General features: G+C 38.4%; 1 protein-coding gene across 4 annotated transcripts in view; it reads left to right on the top strand.

The window, feature by feature from the left end:
- Spf45 (splicing factor 45) overlaps window positions 1-23,459 on the top strand; it is a 362,347-nt gene that overhangs the window by 270,055 nt on the left and 68,833 nt on the right. For all 4 annotated transcript variants that reach the window (XM_090392270.1, XM_090392272.1, XM_090392269.1 and 1 more), the window contains one exon: window positions 11,290-11,428. In XM_090392270.1, coding sequence (XP_090248396.1) covers window positions 11,290-11,428 — 139 coding nt within the window. The remainder of the gene's footprint in view (window positions 1-11,289; window positions 11,429-23,459) is intronic.

Genomic DNA, 23,459 nt, shown 5'->3' with positions numbered 1-23,459 from the left:
CGGCGTTTCTCGTACATCACGATACCCGCCAATGCGGTCACATGGGTTTTTGTCACGCCGTCCAGCTCCTTCCACCACATCGCACGTGCTTTTAGCGTGTTTTCTTAGAAAGCACTCTAGTTTCTCTTTCTCATAATTTCTTCTCCCCCCCAACACACACGTAACACTGGATGGTCAAAGGGTGACACCTTGGACTCTTGCTTACAGATTTTGCTATCTTGTGACACATAAAATGGGTTTCTTAAATTAATTCAATACATTAAATAATTTCTCTATCAGACTCTTATACATAACAGGTTAGGTCTTACCATTTTCTTTCATTTGTTATATAATTTCTTACTCCTATCTTATATACATATATATACATTTCCAGTTTATAGCCAACACACCACATTCTCTGCCTATTTTCAAAGAGAGTTGTTCCTGAATAAATAAAAATGGTAATTCTTTTTCTTGGTTTATTCAGGACACAACATAGGTCCCTCCCATATAAGAAAAAATTTTACATCTGAAAAATTCTTTTACAGCTTTCTTCTTCCTGTTTATGTACGTATATACGCCGTTCATACATTACCCAGAGGCAAACATATGTGTCCTCCTTCGTATTTGTTGAGAATTCCATGTTGAATCTTTTTTTTTTATTTATTTTTTTATAGAAACACCTTGATTCCTGCCTCCCTCCACACCTTCTTTAATTCAAGAATTCTCTTCCTTTCTTCGCAAACTCTTAGAGTTGTCCTGTCTGCTAAAATAATCCCTTGTGAACTGGATGTAGTGGATCCTGCCAAGTTCTCTGTCATGATGGGGCTTAGATTTTCTTAATCTTCTCCCCTTTTTCTTCTCATTCCCATTTAGACAGACTTCCGAGATGTTATGTTGCGTCTTCTCCACTCTTAGATTCCTTGTGTCGATAGAGTTTTCTTGGAGTCTCCGATGTTCAAAGAAAACATGATTCACCTGAGGGCTTGCCTCTGCAATCAAAAAGTGCCCCTTTTTTGCATGTGTGCATTATTTCAACAGAAGGGTCACCTTTATTAGTGGGCCTTGGTCTTAGATTATATCTGGATTGCTTGGATTCATCTGTTCCATTTTCACTGCAGTGTCCTTCTCCTCTCAACATTGGTTATGTTTGGTTGTTCAGGCCAGCCTTCCTTTTGTTTTTCCCGTGGTGATTATATCTATTTGACCAGATAGTAGAAGTGTGATCCTCTTCTTCCCTAGGATGAGTATCAATAATATTCCTTCCCTTGATGGGCTTTGTGCTATGCCTCTCCCTCTTTTGATGAATATTTCCACTACCTTTTCCATACACGCTCTCCAGTGAGTCTCCTTGACACACCAGTCTACTTGGTCTGGTCCTATAAAGTTTTAGTCAGTTTGAGTGGACTATTAAGGTTTTTGCTCATTTGGATCGTTCCATGATCTTCAAGGTCACTGAGGATAATTTTTCTAGGATCTCATAAGGGCCTGCAACACTTCTCCCAAACTTGCCCCCTCTTTTGTTTATGGATCCTTGTTCTAGTAAGACAAGATTCCCTGGATTCAAGTCCTTAAACCTTCTTAACTTGTTCGCATAGTTTCTAGCTTGTTGGGAACAGTCCTCACTAGAGCTGACTACCATTTCGTAGGCCATATTATTTTCACAAATTAAGTTGTTCAAATACTCGTCGATGTCTGGGAAACCAGAATTCATTCGGGAATCTCTGAATTCACTCAGAAAGCTGGGCTCGAACCCATAAAGAACCACAGCAGAGGCCTCCTTAATGGCGGTGTGCAAAGCTGTCCTGCATGCAAATAAAGTGTGTGCCAGATAGGTATCCCAATTCGAGATGTGATCATTAGCTAATTTTGAAAGAGTGAGCTTCAATGTTCTGTTCATTCGTTCACACATCCCATTACCTTGGGGATGATAAGGGGTGGTGAACAACTTCTTTATTTTCAACAGCTTGCATAGCTGTAGCATGACTTCTGCAGTAAGGTGGGAACCTTGATTAGAGAGGAGAGTTTTGGGTGTCCCATATCTAGTAATAATGAGCTTGGAGAATTTTTCTGCCACAGTTCGAGCAGATTGATTTTTGATAGCCACAGCCTCTGGATATCGTGAGAACATATCTATGATCACAAGTATATACTTGTTTCCCTTCTTGGTGACAGGAAGAGGACCCATTATATCTATGGCTTGGAAGGGACGCCTGGGGATTGGGATCGGTTTTAGAGGAGGGGTCTTACCTAAAACACTGGATTTTTTCTGGCACAAGTGGCAAGAGGCCACGTATGCCTCAATATCCCTTCTCATTCCCTTCCAAAAATATCTGTCTCGAATCCTGTTCCATGTTCTAAACACCCCTTGATGACCTGCCAGATCAGCATCATGGAAAGTATGGAGAATCCAGGGGATCATGATGGCAGGGACTATGATTCTATCCTTCCATCTTCCTTTAACATTGTGTTTGGATAGTAATAGACCATCCCAGTCAATGTGAAAGATTCTGTGTCGAGGGACCTCTCTTCTCTTAAAATTTTCTCATACACCTTTCCCCATAATGGATCTCTTCTTTGCTCTTTTACTATGTGGTGCTTTTCCCAAACTTGATGCTCGAGAGGAATGACCTTGCTCTTGTCAGACACATCCGTCCATAGTACTGAAGAGGAAGCATTATCCCCTGAACCATCATTTTCCTTAGACTTGGGGCCCAATGATCTGGACAGATAATCTGCAACCACGTTAGTCGATCCAGGAATATACTCCACTCTCAAGTTGAATTCCTGCATCTCCAATGCCCACCTGATTATCCTCTGGTTTTTGTCTTTCATTGAGGAAATAAATGACAGAAGTTTGTGATTGGATCGCAGGACACGTTGTTGGCTTAGGAGCATGTACTTAAATTTTCATAAGGCGTAAATGATGGCTAGTGCCTCCTTCTCTATCACTGAGTAGTTTAATTCAGAAAGGGAGAGCTTCCTGCTGATGAAGGCAATGGGCTTGAATCCCTCCCCTTCTTCTTCTTGTTCTACTACAGAGGCTATCGTATCAAAGGAGGCATCCGCCGAAAGATAGAATGTCTGCCCTAGTTTAGGTAGGTCAGCACTGGAGATTGTGTTAAAGCAAGGTTTAAAAGGCGATGTGCTTGCTGTTATTCCCTTCCCCATTCAAATCTCTTTCCCTTTTTCGTTAGCCTGACTATGGGCTCCATTAATTTCGAACAGTCGGGGATGAACTTTCGGTAAAAATTTACCGTGCCAAGATATCTCCTACACTTGTCTTACAGTGTTGGGAATTTTGGCCATCAGGATGGCAGTAACATTACTATCAGTGGGTTTTATCCCATTCTTGTTAACTCTATGACCAAGATACTCCACTTCCTTAAGGAAGAACTTGCACTTCGAATACTTTAAAGAAAGTTGGGCTTCATTCAACCTACTCATAACATCAGTCAGCAATCTACAGTGTTCCTTAATACTGGATGAGTAGACCAGGAGATCGTCCTGGAAACATATTACTCCCTCCCCTAACATGTCATGCAGAACAGAGTTCATCAAGCATTGAAAACTCATGGCTGAGTTCCTAGCTCCCTGGGGAAGGCGGCACATTTGGTACTTTTGCCACCTGGTGGTGAAGGCAAAGTACTTCCTGTCTTCCTCCCTCAGAGGGATTTGGAAATAGTTTAGGTCCAATTTTGAAAAATATTCAGCTCCTTCCAATTCAATCAACAGGTCCTCAATCTTGCAAACAGGGAAGTCAATGGGTTTTGTTACTTTATTTACTTCCCTTAAATCCAAGACAAACCTCAAACCCCCATCAGATTTTTCTACCAATATAAAGGGGCTGTTCCGCCGGGAGCTTGATTCACTCTATAATTCCAGCCTTTTTCATAATCCACTAACAACTTCTTGAGGTTGTCCATGTGTTTGAGGGGTATCTGATATTGCCTTACGTATACAGGTGCATCAGAAATGACCTGGACTGCGTGTTGGATTCTTTTCGTGCAAGAAAGTGAACTAATATCCTCAGTAAATATCTTGGGATACCGATGGAAGACTGTCACAAAGAATTCCTCGATGAGAACCCTGTGCTGCTCTGATCTCGAGAGCCCAAAGGCGTCTGAGATTAACTTCTTTTTCCACATATCGGCATTTTCACGACTATAGTTTGCTTCAATTTCCATGGTCATGCCTAGCTCATCATCAGACTTCGTTAGGCATTCTGGCCTATACCTCTTCCCACACAAGGCTAGTGTCTTACTGGAGAAGTCGCACATGAATTGATTCTCCTCCAGAAAGTCGAGGCCCAGTATTACTTGACTGCTAGTGTCTGCCACTTCTGGAAGTACAACCAATTCATGTGTGGATTCAAATGGAAAGCAAGGCATGGAGATCTTAGAGCTGACCTTTAACTTTGAGGAGAGCTCAACTTCAGCAATACCAATGATTTTGATGGGTTCGGATATCTCAGTGAGGTTATCAGTGCTACCGTTTTGGAATTCTCTAACTAACTGTATTGGCACCACTGATATGTTAGCTCCGGTGTCGAGGAGAAATTTACAAGGGACACCTCTAACTGTACCCTCTACTAGGGACAGATGTCTTTCCTTTCCCTCTTTTGCTATTGAGACTGATTGCATTTTGTGTTCCCCCTTTTATGTTGCTTCTATTCTTTGTTGTCACCTTGTTTTCAGTTTTTTCTCTAATTTTATTTCACACATATTGGAACCCAATAAACCAGAACTCTTTTTCTGAACAATGGTTTGTTCTGGGCCCATTAATTGTTTTTCTTTAATTTTTGTCCTTAAGAGTGAGGCTTGAGTCATTTCCTCTACTATTTTTTTTTGTTTTATGGCTAGAGCCAAACATCGATCTAATTCCTGGGCTCCTTTCTTAATTATCACCTCCCTTAGGTTGTCAAATAGATCGACCTTAAACTGTTGGAGAGCTAGCCATCTCAGATGGGTTTCCTCTTCTGGGGAAGATATTCTCATTGTTTTTGTAATGGATACTATTCTGTCTCGAAATTCAATTACTCCTTCACCGTCTTTTTGTATGCAGTCGTATAGTTCCCTTAAAACTTCGGGGCCTTCTTTCCTCCGAGAGTACTTGGATATTAGCAGTTGCTTAAATTCCAGGTACTCTGTGTTTTTTCTTATCATGGGGGAGGAGGACAGGTAGGCCTCACTCACTAAACTGCTACGAACCAAAGCCAGTAGTTGAAGGTCATTCCAGCCCCCTTTTTCCTTCAGCTTTTCTATATAATAAAAAAACGTGATCACGTCATCATCCTTCTCCCCCGAGAATTTTGGAAACACTTGATGGGGATTCATGCACCTGACGGACTCATTAATTTTCATTATTCGACTATTAGGTGGGTTTGACATGTTTGCCTCTTGGTTTACAATAAATGTTACTGAAGTATTCTAATATACTATTTTTCTCAAGTCTTTTGCCTGCCTGATATGAATTCAAAGACCAACTCACTGTGATTGATCTATTTACTAACTTTTGTTTTCGGGATCGAATCACATCCTGTCGACTGACTGTGCCATTTGTTATATTACTCTTTTTCTATATTTTTCCTTTTTAGCCTTTAAGGTTAGTCTATACTTAACTCGTTGTTCTCTTAAATCTTTCCCCTTTTTAAACAAACAAAATCTTTGGCTGCTCTTAAGTTTAATCACGTGTAGGATATTTAATGATTAGGGCTTTGTCCTAGAATGAGACGCGGCCATTAAACATATCTTCTGAGACAGTCCACCTGTTAAGCATTGACAAATTTATTTTTTAACTGCGCCAGCCAATACCGAGGATAGATGAGATTCTTATCCAGGATGGCTCTCTCAGAGTGATACACAGTAACTAAACTACAATAAATATCTAACTTCTGTTCACTATATTCTTGCATGCAGTCGTGTTCCACTTCATTAAATTATACACGTGGGTTCTTCCTGCTAAGTTCGATAATAATTTTTTTTTTTTATGAGTGGCTGTTTGAATTCATATACTAAACCAGATCAGGCAGGTACTAAGAAATATTTATTAATTAAAGAAATGATACATGAAAGTCTTACTACTAGGTAATCTGAATCAAATTTTAGTAAGATCTCTGGTTCATTACTACTAATGAAATACATGAATAAATTTGCTTGGACCTCCTCTATATGTAACTTAACATTATCTCATCACAAGTTATTACACATTCTACACTCACGTGGTCACTAGTTATAACACTTAACACAACACAATTAATTCATACAAAATAAATAGAGCCCTTCTAGGCAGACAGTTCTCAAACGAAGATGGGTCTATGCCAAGTTGGAGACAGTTCCTAAAGTTGCATATAATAAGTCCACTACACAAATGTTCCTTGGAAAACACACAATTCTTTAACTGGAAAATATAACACAAAGGTCTACATTACCATCTCTGAAATGATACTCGCTCCTTTCTTCTGCCTTGTCTGGGCATCAAGGCTTCTTCTCAGTCTGCCGGTCACCTTCGACAACTGTACCGACAGATTCTCAGCGGGAAGGGCGATATGGCTCAGGAGCTTAGCCAGAACAGACGCCATCTACTTGTGTTTTCTGTCGCACAATATAGCATAGCTATCCTAGTCCAAGGAAATAGCTAGCCCTATTCCATACGCTGCGACAGACGACTCATACCTTCCATGACCAGCCTGGAACTTCTCCATAGGGACGGACTGGACCAACGTCCGAGAGGTCAGGAAACAGGAACAAAAAAGCCTCAAGTGGGGTTTGCTTGACCTTTTTGTTTTCATGCTCTTCCTGGCGTTTCTCGTACATCGCGATGCCCGCCAACACGGTCACGTGGGTTTTTGTCACGGCGTCCAGCTCCTTCCACCACATCGCACGTGCTTTTGGCGTGTTTTCTTAGAAAGCACTCTAGTTTCTCTTTCTCATAATTTTATCTCCCTCCCCCGCACACGTAACACTGGACGGTCAAAGGGTGACCCTTGGACTCTGGCTTACAGATTTTGCTATCTTATGACACATAAAATGGGGTTCTTAAATTAATTCAATACATTAAATAATTTCTCTATCAGACCCTTATACATAACAGGCTAGGTGTTCCAATGTTCTTTCATTTGTTATATAATTTCTTACTCCTGTCTTAGTGTTATATACATATATATATACATTTCCAGTTTATAGCCGACACACCACATTCTCTGCCTATTTTCAAAGAGAGTTGTTCTCCTGAATAAATAAAAATGGTAATTCTTTTTCTTGGTTTATTCAGGACACAACACTATCTGCCAAAATGCTCAGATCACTTGTCTCCTCTACCTCCTTGAGTAAAGTCCCTCCAATATGGTAAATCTCTTTCCATCATCTCTGGCCAAAGTGCATAGCTTTATGCTTTGAAATACAACAACATTGAAATGATATTCCCATTCTTCAGCCCGAAGTACTAACCTATTTAAATTCTCTTGTTAAACAACACATCAGAATTTTCTGACAATTTTCTAATTTAGCATCATCAGCAAAAAACTGAATATATCTTTTCACACCATGAACTATATCATTGATATATAAGTTAAACAGCAGTTGTCCCAGAATAGAATCCTGTGGCACTTCACTCTTTCATCATCCTTTTTTGGAACACTGCACCTCCATTTACAGTTCTCTGGCTAATATTAGTCAACCAGCTTGTAACCAAGCTACCAAATTGTTATCCAACCCCATCCTGCGGAATTTCAGCAGTAGTTTATCATGTGGTACTCAATTAAATGCTTTAGCAAAATTCAAATGAATCATTGTATAAGCTTCTCCTACATCCAATACGCTAGTCACCCTATTATTAAATGTAACCAAGTTACTAAAGCATGATCTCCCTCTAACAAACCCATGCTGCTCTCTTGAAAGCCTTCCATTCTCATCAATCCACATTTTATTCTATCTCTAACCAGCCTCTCTAACACCTTCACAACTACACTTGATATACACACACTGGCCTATAGTTTGAGACTACTGATTGGATTTCATGTGTAGTAGCACTATTTTTCCTTCTTTTCACTCTTCTGGGACTGTTCCTGTTGCCAAACTTCTGTTGAATAACTAAGTCAAGGCTACAACCAGCTGTTTTTCATGTATATTCCCTTAATATACATGCTAATATCCCATCCAGTTCCACAGTCTTATTAAAATCAAGGTTACTTATAATTCTAAACAGTTCTCATTCTTGTACTGTCAGTTGTCTGTCCTCCTTCGTATTAAACACCACTCTTAGTTTCCCTACATGAAATGAAGTAACAAAATAATCATTAAACATTTTCACCATATTTTCAGCAGATTGTTCCATCTGCAGTGACAAAAGTCAGCCTTCCATATTATTCTTTCTTCTGCTAGCAACATAACTATAGAATTCTCTAGGGCTTTGCTTTCCTGCTTCAGCCAATCCCTTTTCATTTGCCAATTTCTCTTTCCCTACTTGTCACCTTTCTAGCTTGCACTTTATATTCCTCATGCTACCGATGGGTGTCCTGTTTCTCTATAACATCCTTTTTCTCAGCAACGCTTGCATAATTCCATGATTTATCCATTTCACTCCTACTTTATTTATCCTCTGAACCTTAGGAATATAATCTAACATTGCCGTAAGTAATTTATTCCTGAACCAAATCCCAGGCACTATGATTTCCTTCTCTTTCAACTGATTGAGCCACTGCACATCACTAATCTCTTTCTTTAATTTATCATAATCCCTTCCTTTGTAATTCCACACATACTCCTTTTCCACAAATCTGGTACCTGGCTAGCCACTCCCCATGTCAAAACCACATGATGCATTGGCCTGTATCAACAACATCCCACTAAATATCTAAAATTTGTGCTATCCTCAACTTTATACCAAACGGCCTCAAAGCCATGTCATTATTGCTTTCATGTTACACCTTGAGAGGACATAACTGTTCTCAGGGGTGCACCGGCCATAAGTGCAATGTGTGCGATGCACACAGGCCCCAGGATAGTAAAGGCACCAAAGAGGAGGAAATACTTAAAAAAAAAACGTTTTTTTAAAGTGATTTTTTTATTGGAGGGGGGGGGGGGGGATAGGGGCACCAACTAAAGTTTTGCACACAGGTGCCGGACACTACTGGCACGCCCCTGACTGTTCTGATATCATCTGTAATGCTCCACCTCTTCTGTCTTTTTGAAAAATGCTATATCCATAGCCATCACATTCTATTACTGTAAGCATGCCATCCTCTGTTAACCATGTCTCACTGACACCAGTGATTTGTGAGTTGACTAACTGTATCAAGGCCACAAACCCTACACCCTTATTCCTGATACTCCTTGCATTGATGTATAAGCACATTGGCTTTACCCTGGTTCCCCTTTTCCTTCCCACAATCCCTTATCCCATCATTCCAGTAATTTGACTCAGTTGATCCCACCGAGTCCACCTCTGCATCTCTGTCTTGTCTTCCTTCATCCCTTATCTCACAGTTATGGTATCTTACACTCACAGTCCAACTATCTAGTTTCCGTTTCCCTGACTGGCTACACATTCACCTCCACTCATCAACAATCTACCCAGCTTCTCACCTCCATTCTCACTCAGATGCAGACCATCTGTAGCAAACAGCTGTCTTCTACTTTCAAATTGATCCCACACATCAACAAGGTCAACTTCTCTCTTCCCAAATTCTAGTTACTATCATGCCATTTCTGGTCATTTCTTTCCATCATCATACCTTGGTAACACTCCTTCACTATAGAATCCCCATATAGCTGTATGTCACTTTCCACTATAATAATTCATCTCTGACTCATCTGTCACTTTTCTTCTTACATCCCCCAACTACCGATCTCTTTTCTAATTGTCTTATCTCACTCTGCACAAGCCTCAATTCATTCCACAACCTTGCCAATTATTTTCTAATATCCTCATATCTAATACCACTTGTCTTCATGACTTGCATGCTATTTTTGCACTACTATAGCTTCTCATTTGTTTTTCTACTATTCCACCAGCTTTCACATCTGTCTTACTACACCCTGTCATGTCATTTGTATTGCTACATTTGTATTACTTTGTTCTTTCTTACTGTCATCAATTGTTTCATTCAGCAGATTGCTCGTTCACTTTTTTTTTTCAAACTTTCTTACTACTCGTTCACTGCTATTTTACAGTGTCTCTCTCTTTTCTGTCCGATGAGCACTCATTGTTACAATATGGTTACTGGAAAACTTGTATAACTTTATAATTGAGCATTTCTCTGTGAATATTATTTGTCTCCATCCACCTTTTCTCACATTAGGTTTCTGATTGCTTCTTCTATGTCAAGTATTAATATATACTCCTAATTGCATTCCTCTTGAATATTTTCTACCATTGTTCTTCACTATTTATCTCATTTAATAGTCTTTAAAAGTAATTATTTGAGACATCCAGAACAGTTCTGTCTTCAGTTTTTATGTCACATTTATCATTTCTGATTCCTTTAGAGTATGTACTTTCCTCCATTTCTAATCCAAACCAAAGTAATAAAGAATGTCATTAAAATGTTAGCTAAATAGATTAGATTTGAATAGGCAGCCTTGTAATAATTAAGTCAACCTAGTTGGCTACTGCATTGCACTTCTGCTTTCTAATAAACATAAATATATATATATTCCTGATAAATATAACATTTGTCTGATTTAAAAAAAAATTAAAAAAAAAATACATGATACTGAAGATCTGTAACTGAATTCATCATAATACAAGAGAGAGAGACTGCATACTTATTATAACTCCATGGAGTCAACAGACTCATTGTGGGAAGAAGTCTCATTCAGTGAGCAACATATACATGCCATATTGAAACCTTAAACTGATTTTAACATTTGTAGCATTCACAACACATTCTCTCAGCATATTTCCTTGACCCATCATTCTCCATGTAAAAATTCTACTCCTCACTCCCTTCTTCCCAACAACTTCCAAGGATGGCCTCTTATTTGTCCATCTCACTATCTGCTCTATGTATAATTTCTTCTGGATTACTTCTGCAAAACCCACTCATCGACTTAAATCTCTGTCATGTCCTCTCTTTACCACCTGTGCATTAAATAATATTGTTATAAAAATAGTCTGTTTAATTGAGTTTGCTCTTTGATTTTGCCTACATAAAACACACTTTGTCACACACACACACACACACACGCGGACACACACACACACACACACACACACACACACACACACACACTCACTCACTCACTCACACTCTCTCTTCTCATTCAATTTAAATTTATAGTAATGTTTTATAAATTATCATTGCATTAGTTCCAAATCCTGGTGCTACTATAGCTCCTCCAGCATCACTTTTAGAGACTCAAGAACAAGAATCTAGTAATTATCATCACCACCACCATCATCAACATCCTTCTGGAACATCTTTCTCTCCATCCAATTTTTCTTCTGGGTAAGTTTATCTTTACTGGAATTATTTCCATGGCAGTTAGTTTTTAACAGTTCATTTAAAAAATATACTGCTTAAAATAAAATATGACCATGTAATTGAATATGTAGTCACGAGATTTTTAAATGCATTTAGCTGTCATACTTCATTGTTGCCTAACACTTGCACATTCCAAATGCTTAATCTTTGTGCTTAAGCATTGTACTTTGTACTTATATGCTCTCACCATAGTAAATTCACAGGCCCAAAGGAATAGTTTGTTACAGAAAATTTGCTACAGTTTGTATTAGCTTTGTGCTTTTCTCCAAATTTTTCCAAAACATTTCTATAATTCTGGTTATTATTTCCTGCTTGCTGTGAAGTTCTCCAACAAATAACTTTTCATTATGCCAGCTGCCTTTGTAATGCCTGAGAAAATTCCTCCATTTCTTCCTTGGTGGAACCTTCTGTGGGACTATAAGCAAAAATAAGTATCATTGTCCAAATGCGCATTCAGATATTTGTCCATGTTGATATTGCCTACCATTCAAGAAGATCATCCTCATATTTAATGTTGAATACTATAACTACTCCCTCTTTTCCCTAATTGTTATTGCCTGAATATAACATTTTGTATTTGCTTCTCAGAAAGATCTTACCTGTTTTTGTCTTTTGTTTCAGTCATGCCTTATGTCAGTATGGTATGAGATATGTTTCACAAGTTTCCTGCCTGACACACAAAATTTGTATCAAGTTTAAAATGCTGTATGTAACATATAGCACCATCTATGGGGAGCTTAGATGCCAGTTTCAACTTTCTGCCTGCATTTTTCAGTCGGAGGCACTTGTTTGACTAACATGTGGCACTCTAAGTGACTGTAATGTTGAAAACTGAGTACTCCACTGTGATATAGTTTTTCACCAGAGAAGGGCTTTTTCCAAGTGCTATCAAACAGTGATTGTGGGGAAGCTTCTCCTTCATATTCCACTGTGAAGGAATAGGCTAAACAGTTTTGCCTAGGAAGAGAGCATTGAAGATGATCCTCATGATGGTCGGCCTGTGGAAGCGATGACTGAAGAAAATGTCTCGCTTGTTGAGGAGGAACTGCTCAATGACAGAGGGCTGAAGCTCAAAGAAATCTCAGCAAAGTTGGGGCTTTGTTTAACAACTGCCTTTCACATAATTCACGAGAAGCTTCACATGATGAAGGTCAGTGCATGGCGGGTTCCCTATCTTCTCTCTTCAATTCAGAAGGAGCATCGTGTGACCTGTTCCCCCAAGTTTTTAGAGCTTTGCTAAGGGAATCAGAGTGAAGTGATGGAATCTGTTGTCACCATGGATGAAGTGGTGGTCCTTTATTATGATCCTCTTTCCAAAAGGGAATCCAGTGAGTGGTGCAAACCAGGTGAAGCACTGCCAAGAAAAGCCAGGGTCCACCAAGAAGATCATGGCAGCAATCTTTTGGGATTGCTGGGGAATTCTCTTGATTGACTTTAAGAAAAGGAATACCACCATGAATGTAGAATATTATGCTTCACTCCTGCACAAACTATGCAATGCCATAAAGGAAAAGAGATGAGAAATGCTGAGTCATGATGTTTGCCTGCTTCACGACCATGCTTCAGTCCCATGTGGCTATTATTGCAAAGGCTGCAGTGAAGGACTGTGGCTTCCAGGAGATTGAACACCTACCCTACAGCCCAGATCCTACCATCCAGTGAATACTATTACTACCACTGCTTGAAACTGAAGAAAGATCTTAGAGGAAAAAAATTTGCAGATGGCAATGAGGTGAAGGATGCAGTTTTAGGCCATTTTGCAGACAGAAGTACAGACTATATTTTCAAGGGCATAGGAAAAGTGTGTTGAAGTAAAGGGAGATTATGTTGAAAAGTGACAGTTGTTTTCTTTCTATCACCTCTAAAAATGAGTCAGGTCAGAAACTTGTGGAAAAATCCTCGTACTTATCCAATTCTGCTGGTTCTATTTCTTTTCGATTTATACTTCTTACTTCGATTTATACTTCTTACCAATCTTGAGCTCTGCTAATGTTCATTTGAGACCATGATTTTTTCCTGTAGCTGACTTTGCACTGTTCACCCTGGTTCCCTGACATAAAGAATGGGGGCCTTGTTTAACTGGGTGACAACCCAACCAACATGAAATTCTGTCATGTTGTGCCATTATTTTACATTGTGATTTAAGCCAATAAGAATACAATTTGGTCAGTTAAAATCCTAAATTGCTAGCCCCATGCTTGTTCGTTCAGTATCCGGGTAGATACTTAACAGGATGCACCATGAGAAGGCAAGGATAGGACATTAGGTCAGAAGCCCTGGGCAATTCTCTGCATTCCTTAAAAGTCTACATGGAGATCTCCTCCCAGTTATACAGCTGATGGAAGATAGTTGGATATGTAATCAGTTACCGAGTCTTCTCCTCCAGATCTGGAGACCATCATCTGGTATTTCCACAAGGTAGATGTGAAATCTGTAGGTAAGATGGCAAACTGGAGATATGTAAGAAGGTACATGTTTTTTCTGATTTTACTTATTTTTTTTTTGTTGATAGCTCTGCTCTTCTGAAGCATGGAGGAATTGATGTGGGAAAGAACAGACAACCATGGTAGAGGAGTAGATTGTTAGGTATCAAACATGGTTCTTATTATTTTGTTAAGCTTTATGTCCACGAGAGTCACGTGGTAAATTTGAATCCAAAGTGCCGAACAGTACTTTGCTGTTAGTGAGATCAGGACTGCTGTTCTAAGAGTCAAAGCATTATGACCCAGGTTGTGCCTGTGAACTTGTTTATTATGTTGTTTCTGGCAGATATTTTTAACTTGGTTTTTCGCAAACATTTTCAGCATGTTAGACTACAGTCAAGTGTAACAACAAGGTAACATGGGTTATTTTCATGGATTGCCATCCTGCTGCAATACAGCAATCCCTCAATTAGTGCACCTAATGCATTCTTTAATTAAAACAGGCACATTAATCAAAAATGCACTAATTGAGTATAATAACTTATGGAAAAAAGTATAATTCGTTCCTCAAATTTCTTTTTTTACCCTTGATTTTTTTTTTTTTATAAAATAATTAGGGTATGTCTCAGGACCTAGTTAAAGGAAAACTATGAAGCTGAAAAGCAATAAAACATCTTAAAAATATAAATCTATTATTCTGGCGTGCATTCTGTTTCTTTTTTTCACACAACTGCCTCTTCTGCAAATTTTCCTGCTTCTCTCTTCACAAGGGCCAGTCTCTAAGCAGCATTGCTACTTAAAAGTTTCGGTTGCACCAAAAATATTTTAAATTTGTTTCTATGAAATCTCTTTGGGCTTGTCAGTGATTAAATTTTCTTCATATTCTTCGTGATCTTCCCTCTGTGCATCTAAATTTAGCAGGTCGGAGTCACTACGTTTTTCAGAATGAGATTTAATTAACTTAGATTCATTTGAAAAGCCTCTAAAATCATTTGTGCAATGTGGAAGAATGTGCTTCCAAATGGATTGCATATTGTCAGCAGTAATTTCATTCGACTTTGCAACTTTATAACCAGGCTGAGATTTCTCTGATTTAGCCAGAGAAGTCTTGGAAGGCTTTGGCTTCCAAAAAAAAAAAGGCCAGTTTCATCGACATTAAACATTTGTTGGTCACAATAGCCCCATTCTTATACAATTTTCTTCAAATCTCTGGATAATTTGTGGCCACCTCCTTATCGGCACTTGCACTTTGCTTGTGATTAGAACATTATGTAGGCTATTTCTCAAAGCCCAGCACTAACATGGAATTCTTCTTTTCCATCATTGATAGCCCTTTCTTTCAAGGTTGCAAAGAGACTTAATGCTTTTGATTTAATAAGGTCAGTTCTTAGCAGGATCCATTTTTGGTTATAATCTTCGATCCGTGTACAAAGAAGTCTCTCTAATTCAATCATTATAATACTTTGTATTCAGCAGCTTTGCTTAAAATTGCTCTTATAGTTGATTCACCCATTTTTGTGTTCTTGTCTTATCTTTGTTCTGGACTCTCCTTGTTCACTTTCTTTATTATTTCAAGTTTTTCTTCTAATGAGATTACTTTTCGAATCATTTTCACACTTTCACTTTTTTGCTCACTAATTCTTTTGCTCATGATGAAAGGTTGGAAAAATACTTTAAAAAAATGTAAGGAGAATAATTGCAAAGAAGGTACGAGATATGACCAGGAAAATGCTATGTAATTAGCAGAAGACATAAATTTCGGCGGCAAAAATTTGGAACATAGTATACATAGCATACATGGAAGTAGTGTAGTATGCCATTAAAAATAACTTTGTAAAATGTTTTAAATCAGTAACTAAATTATTTCATTCTAGTGAGTGATTTTTTAAAATAGTTAGCCATAAAAAATGTATAGATAGAAAATTTTTAAAATGTGTAACATTAATTTTAAGATGTATATAGGGACACTAATCGAATTTGGGTATCAAAAAAAAATGATGCACTAATTGGGGGCGCATTAATCGAGGGATTACTGTAGTTTATTTTTAGTTTTCTGTGTGCCTTGTGGTTATTTAGATGTAAAGCTGAAACAACAGTTTTTGGGGGGTTAGGAGAGAGTCCTTAGCTTTTAAAGTAAATTTGCAATGAGCCTAGATCTTTGCTCAGTATTTATTCAAACTTTGTTATGTATTGTCTTAGGTAGTAATTACTATACTATCAGTATAGATAAAATTTCGATTAACTGTTGGAAGGATGTCACTTGTTTACAGGTTGAATAGAGCTGGGGTGAGGACAGATCTTTGTGATCCATCCTACAGAGTAAATGTTTTTTTTTTTTTTATGAATTCAGATGAACTTTTATTTTCCTATCGGAGAGCATTTCTTATAGTAATGTTATAGTTTTTTTGACTGATTTAAAGAGTAAACCTTTCTTCCATATAGTGTAAGCTGATGTGAGGATTATAAAGGCAGTAACTGTTTTTAGACCATTTTGGTATCCATCGTCTATGTGGGTTGTGAGAGCTCAGACATGGTTGCAGCAACTTCTGCCAGGTTTAAACCCAGCAGTTTCACTGGGTAAGATGGTTTCTATTTTTGGAGAAATTCTACAGAGGATAATCCTTTCAGAAATTTGTAAGGAGTGCAGAGCAGCGCTATAGGGAAGTAGTTATTAGGGTCATTGGTTGACTCTTTTAGGTTTTGGCATGGATATTCTCTTTGGTTTATGCCAAAGTTTTGGGAGTCTCGTTCATCATTTATTATTGAGAAGAAATTAGATAGCCTTGGTGAACACTTCCTCTCAGATCCTTTCCTATATCGTTAATGAACAAATTAAACAGCAGTGGTCCAAGAATAGATCCTTGTGGCACACCACTAGTCACAGGCCATCTTTTGGACTCTACTCCTGAATAAACCACTCTCTGATATCTCTCCGTCAACCACCCTCCTATCCATCTCACCAATCCTATATCCATCCCCATATGCTGCATTTTACTGATTAGAATTCCATGTGGTATCATGTCAAAGGCCTTAGCAAGGTCCAGTAGAATCACTGTAAACCCATTAACCTTATCCAGTTCAGCCGTCACTGTGTTATAAATAGTGAGCAAGTTACTGAGGCATGACTACCCTTCACAAAACCATGCTGTCTCCGATACAGTATCCCATTTTCATCTATCCAATCCTGTATTTTCCTCTTGACTATTTTCTCCAAGACCTTGATAACGATTCCTGTTATGCTGATTGGCTGGTAATTTTCAACAGTTGCCTTGGAACCACTTTTATGCAGTGGAACTATTTTCCCCTCTTTCCACACCCTTGGGACTGACCCAGACCTGAGGCTCAAATTAAACAAAATGGTCAAGAGCACTGACAATTCTTTAGCCGCTTCACGTGCGACACCAGCTGGTATACCATCCAATCCCATTGATGTACTGACATTGAGGTTCTGTAATAGATTATTTACCTCTACTTCATTCATCACAATTCCAGTATAAGCTGTTGGTTCTTCCATTCCTGCAATGTCACCATCTGGATGATATACTCTTGCAAAGTGCTCGCTCAGTGATTCGATTACCTCCCTACCCTCAGTATTTTTTAAAATCATTCTGCCATGAACATTTTTCCTTTTACTTGCAACATATTGAAAAAACTGTTTGGTATTCTCTTTAGCCTGAATGGCCAATTTTCTTTAGTAATCCGCTTTTGCTTTTCTTACCACCCTTGTTACCATCCTGGCCTAAGCTTTATACTGTTCCTGCACCTGCTAGTCACCTTTCTCCTTAAATTCCCTCCACAATTGTTTCTTTTTTTTGCAGCTCAAGCTTAATAGTGTTATTCATCCATTTAACCCCTACTTGATTTATTATTCGGACTCTCGGTATGCAGTCAACCATTGCCTCCTGCAAACACTTCTTAACCATCTCCCGTGCACTATCAACATCCAGCCCTTGCAGTTTTAGATGCCATGGCACTGAGCCAAGCACACTCCTAAGCTTGGCATACTTACTAGCCCAGTAATTCCACATGTACCCTGTCTTAATTGTATATTCCACTCCTTTAGCCACCTCCCAAGTCATGACCTTATGATCACTCTCACCGATTGGTGGCAACATGGTCATGTTCGTTACAGCCACATTCTCAGTTGCAATTACTAGGTTAAGCACTTTCTGCCCCCTAGTATTTTCCATTACATGCTGTCGCAGATAGTTGTCCCTTAATAACGGCATAAAATCCAATTCCTTCATCCCATGTGCCCTCTCCTACTTCCAGTCAATGTTACCATAATTGAACTCCCCATAATAATTACCCTCCCACTCATTTCTTCTATTTGCCTATGCATACTATTTATTCCATCACCTGGTCTATAGCAGCACCCAATTGTATATTTTGTTCTGCTATCCTCTGTCTTACACCAAATAGCCTCAAATGTTCTCTTTTCTCTATCCTGCAGTTCAACTTCTATACTCCTTGGCTGCAACTCATCAGCTATCATCAATAACGCTCCCCTCCCCTTTTTATTCTCCCTGTCACTCCCGAACACACTATACCCGTCGCATTCAATCCCACTAGCTTTATCATCTTCTGTCAGCCATATTTCACTAATACCAACAACCTGTGGCCTGGAAGTGCCAACCAAGGCCAAAAACTTCTCCTCCTTGTTCCTAATACTCCTGGCATTAGTGTACATGAATTGCAGAAGCCCATTAGTCCCATCCCTACTTTGATGCCTTTGTTGTATCCAATTGTAGTTTTATATTGTACAATGGTTGTATTTTATTCAGTCTTTTCTAACCTAAACCTTCTTCTATAATAATCCTACCGGCTGCACCATTTATGTTGTATCACTTTTTCTTATTCACACTTATTTTAAACCTTTGTTGCTTTATATCCGTAATACACTATCGGGTAGCACGTGGTACCTCTGAGGGACAATGGAATTTCCTCGAGATCGAGGTAGTATCAGAGTGTCTGAGATTTACCTCTCGTAAAACGCCAAGAAATTTATTTGTTTCGCTGCACCACTTAGTGCTATTAGATTATTAATATTAACAACCAAGAGGTAATCTCAGGACAGTACTTAATGATACCTATCAACTCTGCAGACGTGGCTAAAATATACCCTTTTCAAATATCCCTTTTTAATTTCCCGCATAGGTTCACATTGATATTTTATAAGAGGTGCATCGGATTCCAGAAATCACAGAAAGTGTTTGTTAGAATCAAAAGCAAGGTTTATTAATTCTCAAAAATAGATACACTTAATAACATTAATTCAAATCCCATCTTTAGGGAGATCCATACAAAGCATAAAACATTCAAACACTACTATTATACATATAACATATTATGTAGCAACTATTTAAAGTAAGAATATAAAAACACTCTCTAATGCATTATTTAGGTATTACTATCACAGTTATTCCAAAACTCCGTAGCTCTGTCAGCCTACTCAAGATAACATTCATATCTTTCACAATTTCTTTATATTTTGTCAATTCTTCACTCTAAACATATCCTTAATTTCATTAAATATAAAAACGAACTTTAACACATCGACAGACAATAAGAATGAATCTAATACCCTTCTAAAGCGATAGCAATACAACCTTATCCTATATCATTAATGTTCCCTTTTATAACATATTAAGGTGGCACAAATCTTTCATTCATATTCAGTGAAACACAAACAAAGTCTATTTATCTTCCTTTATGGTTCTTTATGGCATCATAAGTTCACAGGAAACTGGCCTTCTGTGGACGGCCGGACTTTTCCGCTGGATTACTGCCGCCGAGACCCGTGACTTCCGGTACGGGGCACTGGCACCTACACCACCACGGGATGGGAGCATCCAGGAGATCAAGAAAAAAAAAGCCTTGTTACAGGGTTGCATGACCCTTATATTTCCCCTTTTCTTCTCGGCGATACTCGCCCTTTTCGATGACTCACACTTGCTATTACAAATTTTCCAAAATATTTTTGTATGTCTCACAATCATTTCCTACTCTGCTATTCAGATCTCCAACAAGGACCAACTTTTCCTTTTTCATTGTGTGAGTTGCTTTTTCTAAAGCCTCAAAAAATTCCTCCACTTCTAATTTAGTAGAACCTTCTGTGGGACCATAGGCACAAATAAGTCTCGTTGTCCAGTTCCCCATTCTCATATTTGCCCACATTACTCTACTTGAGACTGACTGCCATTCAAGAAGATTAGCCTCGTATTTTGTGTTGAATGCTATGGCTACTCCTTCTTTTCCTTGTATGTCATTGCCTGAATATAACATTTTGTATTTATTGCTCAGAAAGATCTCACCAGTTTTTGTCTTTTTTGTTTCAGTCACCCCTATTATGTCGATCTGGTACTTATCTAATTCCTCAGCTAGCTCCATTTCTTTGCCATTCAGGCTTCTTATGTTGATAGTACTGATCTTTAACTCTGGTGATTTTGAGTTGGGGTTTATTTTCAGATTTGTTCCAGTAGCTGACTTTTCGCTGGTTCCCTGCCGAAAACAACGGGGGCCTTGTTTAACCGGGCGACGCCCCAGCCAGCATGAAATTTTGTCATGTCGTACCATCATTTTTTATTTTGGTTTAACCAATAAGAATACAATTTGGTCGGCTAAATCCCTAATTGCCAGCCCATCCTCGTTCGTTCAGTATCCAAGTATATACCCAACAGGGTGCACCACGAGAAGGTGAGGATTGGACATTAGGTCAGAAGCCCTGGTCAAGTCTCCGCATTCCCTAAAGGCTATGTGGAGGTCTCCTCTCAGTTATACAGCTTTGACCCTTAAGCACCCCCCAGTCATAATTTCATTGATCTTGTTATTTAAAGTGTTTAGTTTATCATTATTTATTGCATTCCTGTTTAAGCAGTAAAATTTCCTTGCTTTATTTCTTTGATCTATATATTTTTCAGTTTCAGGGGTAATCCATTTTTCCGAAGTCTTTTTTTGTTGCTGTTTCCAAGAATTTTGTTGGATGTTATGTTTATTGTTTCAATGATACCCTTATACTTTTCATTAACTGGATCTTTAAGAATGTTTTCAATATTGTCTTCTAGTGTGCTGTGGAAAGATGCTGCAATTTGTGGGTTATTTAGTTTGTCCCAGTTGTATTGTTTCTTTTTAGGCTTGTTATTTTTAGAAGCTTTTAGTGAAAGTTTAATGTGGGCACTGATTATTCTGTGGTCGAAGATTAGTTCAACCGTATTATATACTTGACAGTTCTTGATTGATCTGATCCACTTTCCATTGATTAGTATATGGTCTATTTGGGAATGAGAACCATTTGGAGTTCCCAGGTCCATAGTCTTCCTTTTGGATGGAGAAATTTGGTTTGGGTGATTACCATGTTATGGCTATTGCAGAAGTTCATAAGAGAATGCCCATTGTTATTTGTGGTTTCATGATAAGTGTATTTACCCACGTTTTTAGTAGTATTGGCAATGTTTTTACCAAATAATCATTACAAATTGTGAACTGGAATGTTCATGGCAGTTTCAGAAAGATCTTTATAATAGGTGTCTTTGTCTTCTAGTGGAACACATTCTGCAGGAGCATATGCGGATAATATTGTCAGTTTTGGGTTGGTACTTATGGTAACAAGGAGAATTCTTTCAGATACTTCTTCAATTGATGTTACTTTTTCTGCTAGTTCCTTCTTGAGCATTATTCCAACCCATCCAGTACCATCATTGTTTGCTGAGTTATAAATAAATCTCCATTTTTTGTCAGCTGATGATGTTTCATTCACTTCATCATTCCCAGTTCTCCATCAATGTTCTTGTATACATATGTCTATGTTGACTTTTTCCTGCTCCTCTAAGTAGCTCGAAAAATTTTCCAGTTTTCTTGAGTGTCCGTACGTTATATGTTGAGAAGATATTAGATTTCCATAAATTAATTTGATCGCACTTTCTTGTACCTTTATTCAACCAAGAACATCCTGGAAGGCTTTGATCCTTGGTATGCATAGTAACTGTATCAGCAGTTGAGGAACAAGTCTGTGTGGAAGTAGCTGATATTATCTCGTTTCCTTTCGTAACCATTCAATATTCACATATTGGATGATTGACCCTAATAGGTTTCACCGGTCACATTAGCCCACTGGAAATATGCAATTTACTGTATTTATCTCATTCTTTTGTTTGGAAAAGCATGTCAGACTGTGATAAGATAGGAATTCATAAATTTCCACTCTATCGCAATCTAACACCTTATACTAACCATCCTGATTTGTTGTCCTTCGTACTCGCTCGGGCACATACTTCAGACTTTAGGGAGGCAGTCTGCATATCTACTCCCCCCCCCACCTTAATAAATCTAGTTTCCCTGAGTCTATATATCCACTTCATTCATCAAGACTTTTTCAAGCCTCCATACACCAAATCCATTCAAATGTAAACCATTTATCTTATAAAAATCCTTTCGCCCATCGAACTCACTCCACACATCCACAAATTCCATACTACTCTCCGTGCATAAAGTCATTGGCAATTATGGCCCTCCTCCTAATCACTTCAGTGTCATATTGCGGCAAAATACTCGCCATCCTTAGTCTCTCACTTTTCTCTTTTGCTACCTCAAGTAATTCCCTCACATCCCCTATCATTTCCATTTCGTCTTCTTTTAAATCATTTGTTCCTGCCACAACTGTAATTTCTTTCACCCTCTGTTTTTGCGCTCACACCCGGTTGGTACGATTTCGTCAAACTCTCAACTATCACACCTCTTAATAATGAATCTCCGTACAGCACTCGCTCCTTCATTTTGTTTACGTTTATGAACATTCTCTTATTTTTCGTATCATACCTTCGCCGTTTATTAGTTGGTACGTTCAGTACACATTTTTGCATACGCTCCAGCTGCTGCTTTGCCTTATGTATCGCTCCACTCAACCGTTCGATCTCACTACTTGCATCTATCTCACCATTTTCATTATCATTTAAATCATCCGTTCGTTCTGTATTTTTACCTTCAATTACACTTTCAACGTTGCTCTCACACCTGTCTGGTACTACCTCGCAATTTCTTATCACATCACTATTTTCTATATTCTGACCTTCTTTAACGATATCACTCTCGCCACCTGAAACACGCTTTAGATCCTCATTCTCCTTACATTTTCTGCACATATTCACTCCACTATCACCATCTAACCAGACTCCAACCGCTCTCCGCAAAGCATACATCTCACAGACAGCTCATTGCATAAAAACTTTTTTATATCCAAATTCTTAAACAAACATGGTGACCTGGCTGCCATTTTTTTTAATCAGTGCCATGTGGACGCTATCGTATCTTAAAAATAATAATTGAAATAACACAGAAAACACACAAAAATCACACAGACACACTAAGATATGAAAAGCAAACAATACTACGTAAAATTCTAGTAAAATTGCCAATGATAACATAAAATACTGCTGATTTTTTCAGGAGCTCTCGACAAACCAACGATCATATCAGTGCGACACCTACCGACTATCGATTGTAATGATTATATTATTATAATGATTGCCTATTTTCTCTTATTGCAGTTTAAGATTCATATGTACATAAATATTGTT

The sequence above is a fragment of the Typopeltis vanoorti genome, chromosome 5, assembly GCF_054136105.1.
Source record: "Typopeltis vanoorti isolate ZY-2024b chromosome 5, IOZ_Tvanoo_1.0, whole genome shotgun sequence".
Classification (NCBI taxonomy): domain Eukaryota; kingdom Metazoa; phylum Arthropoda; class Arachnida; order Uropygi; family Thelyphonidae; genus Typopeltis; species Typopeltis vanoorti.
This window is presented reverse-complemented; position numbering and strand designations above follow the sequence as displayed.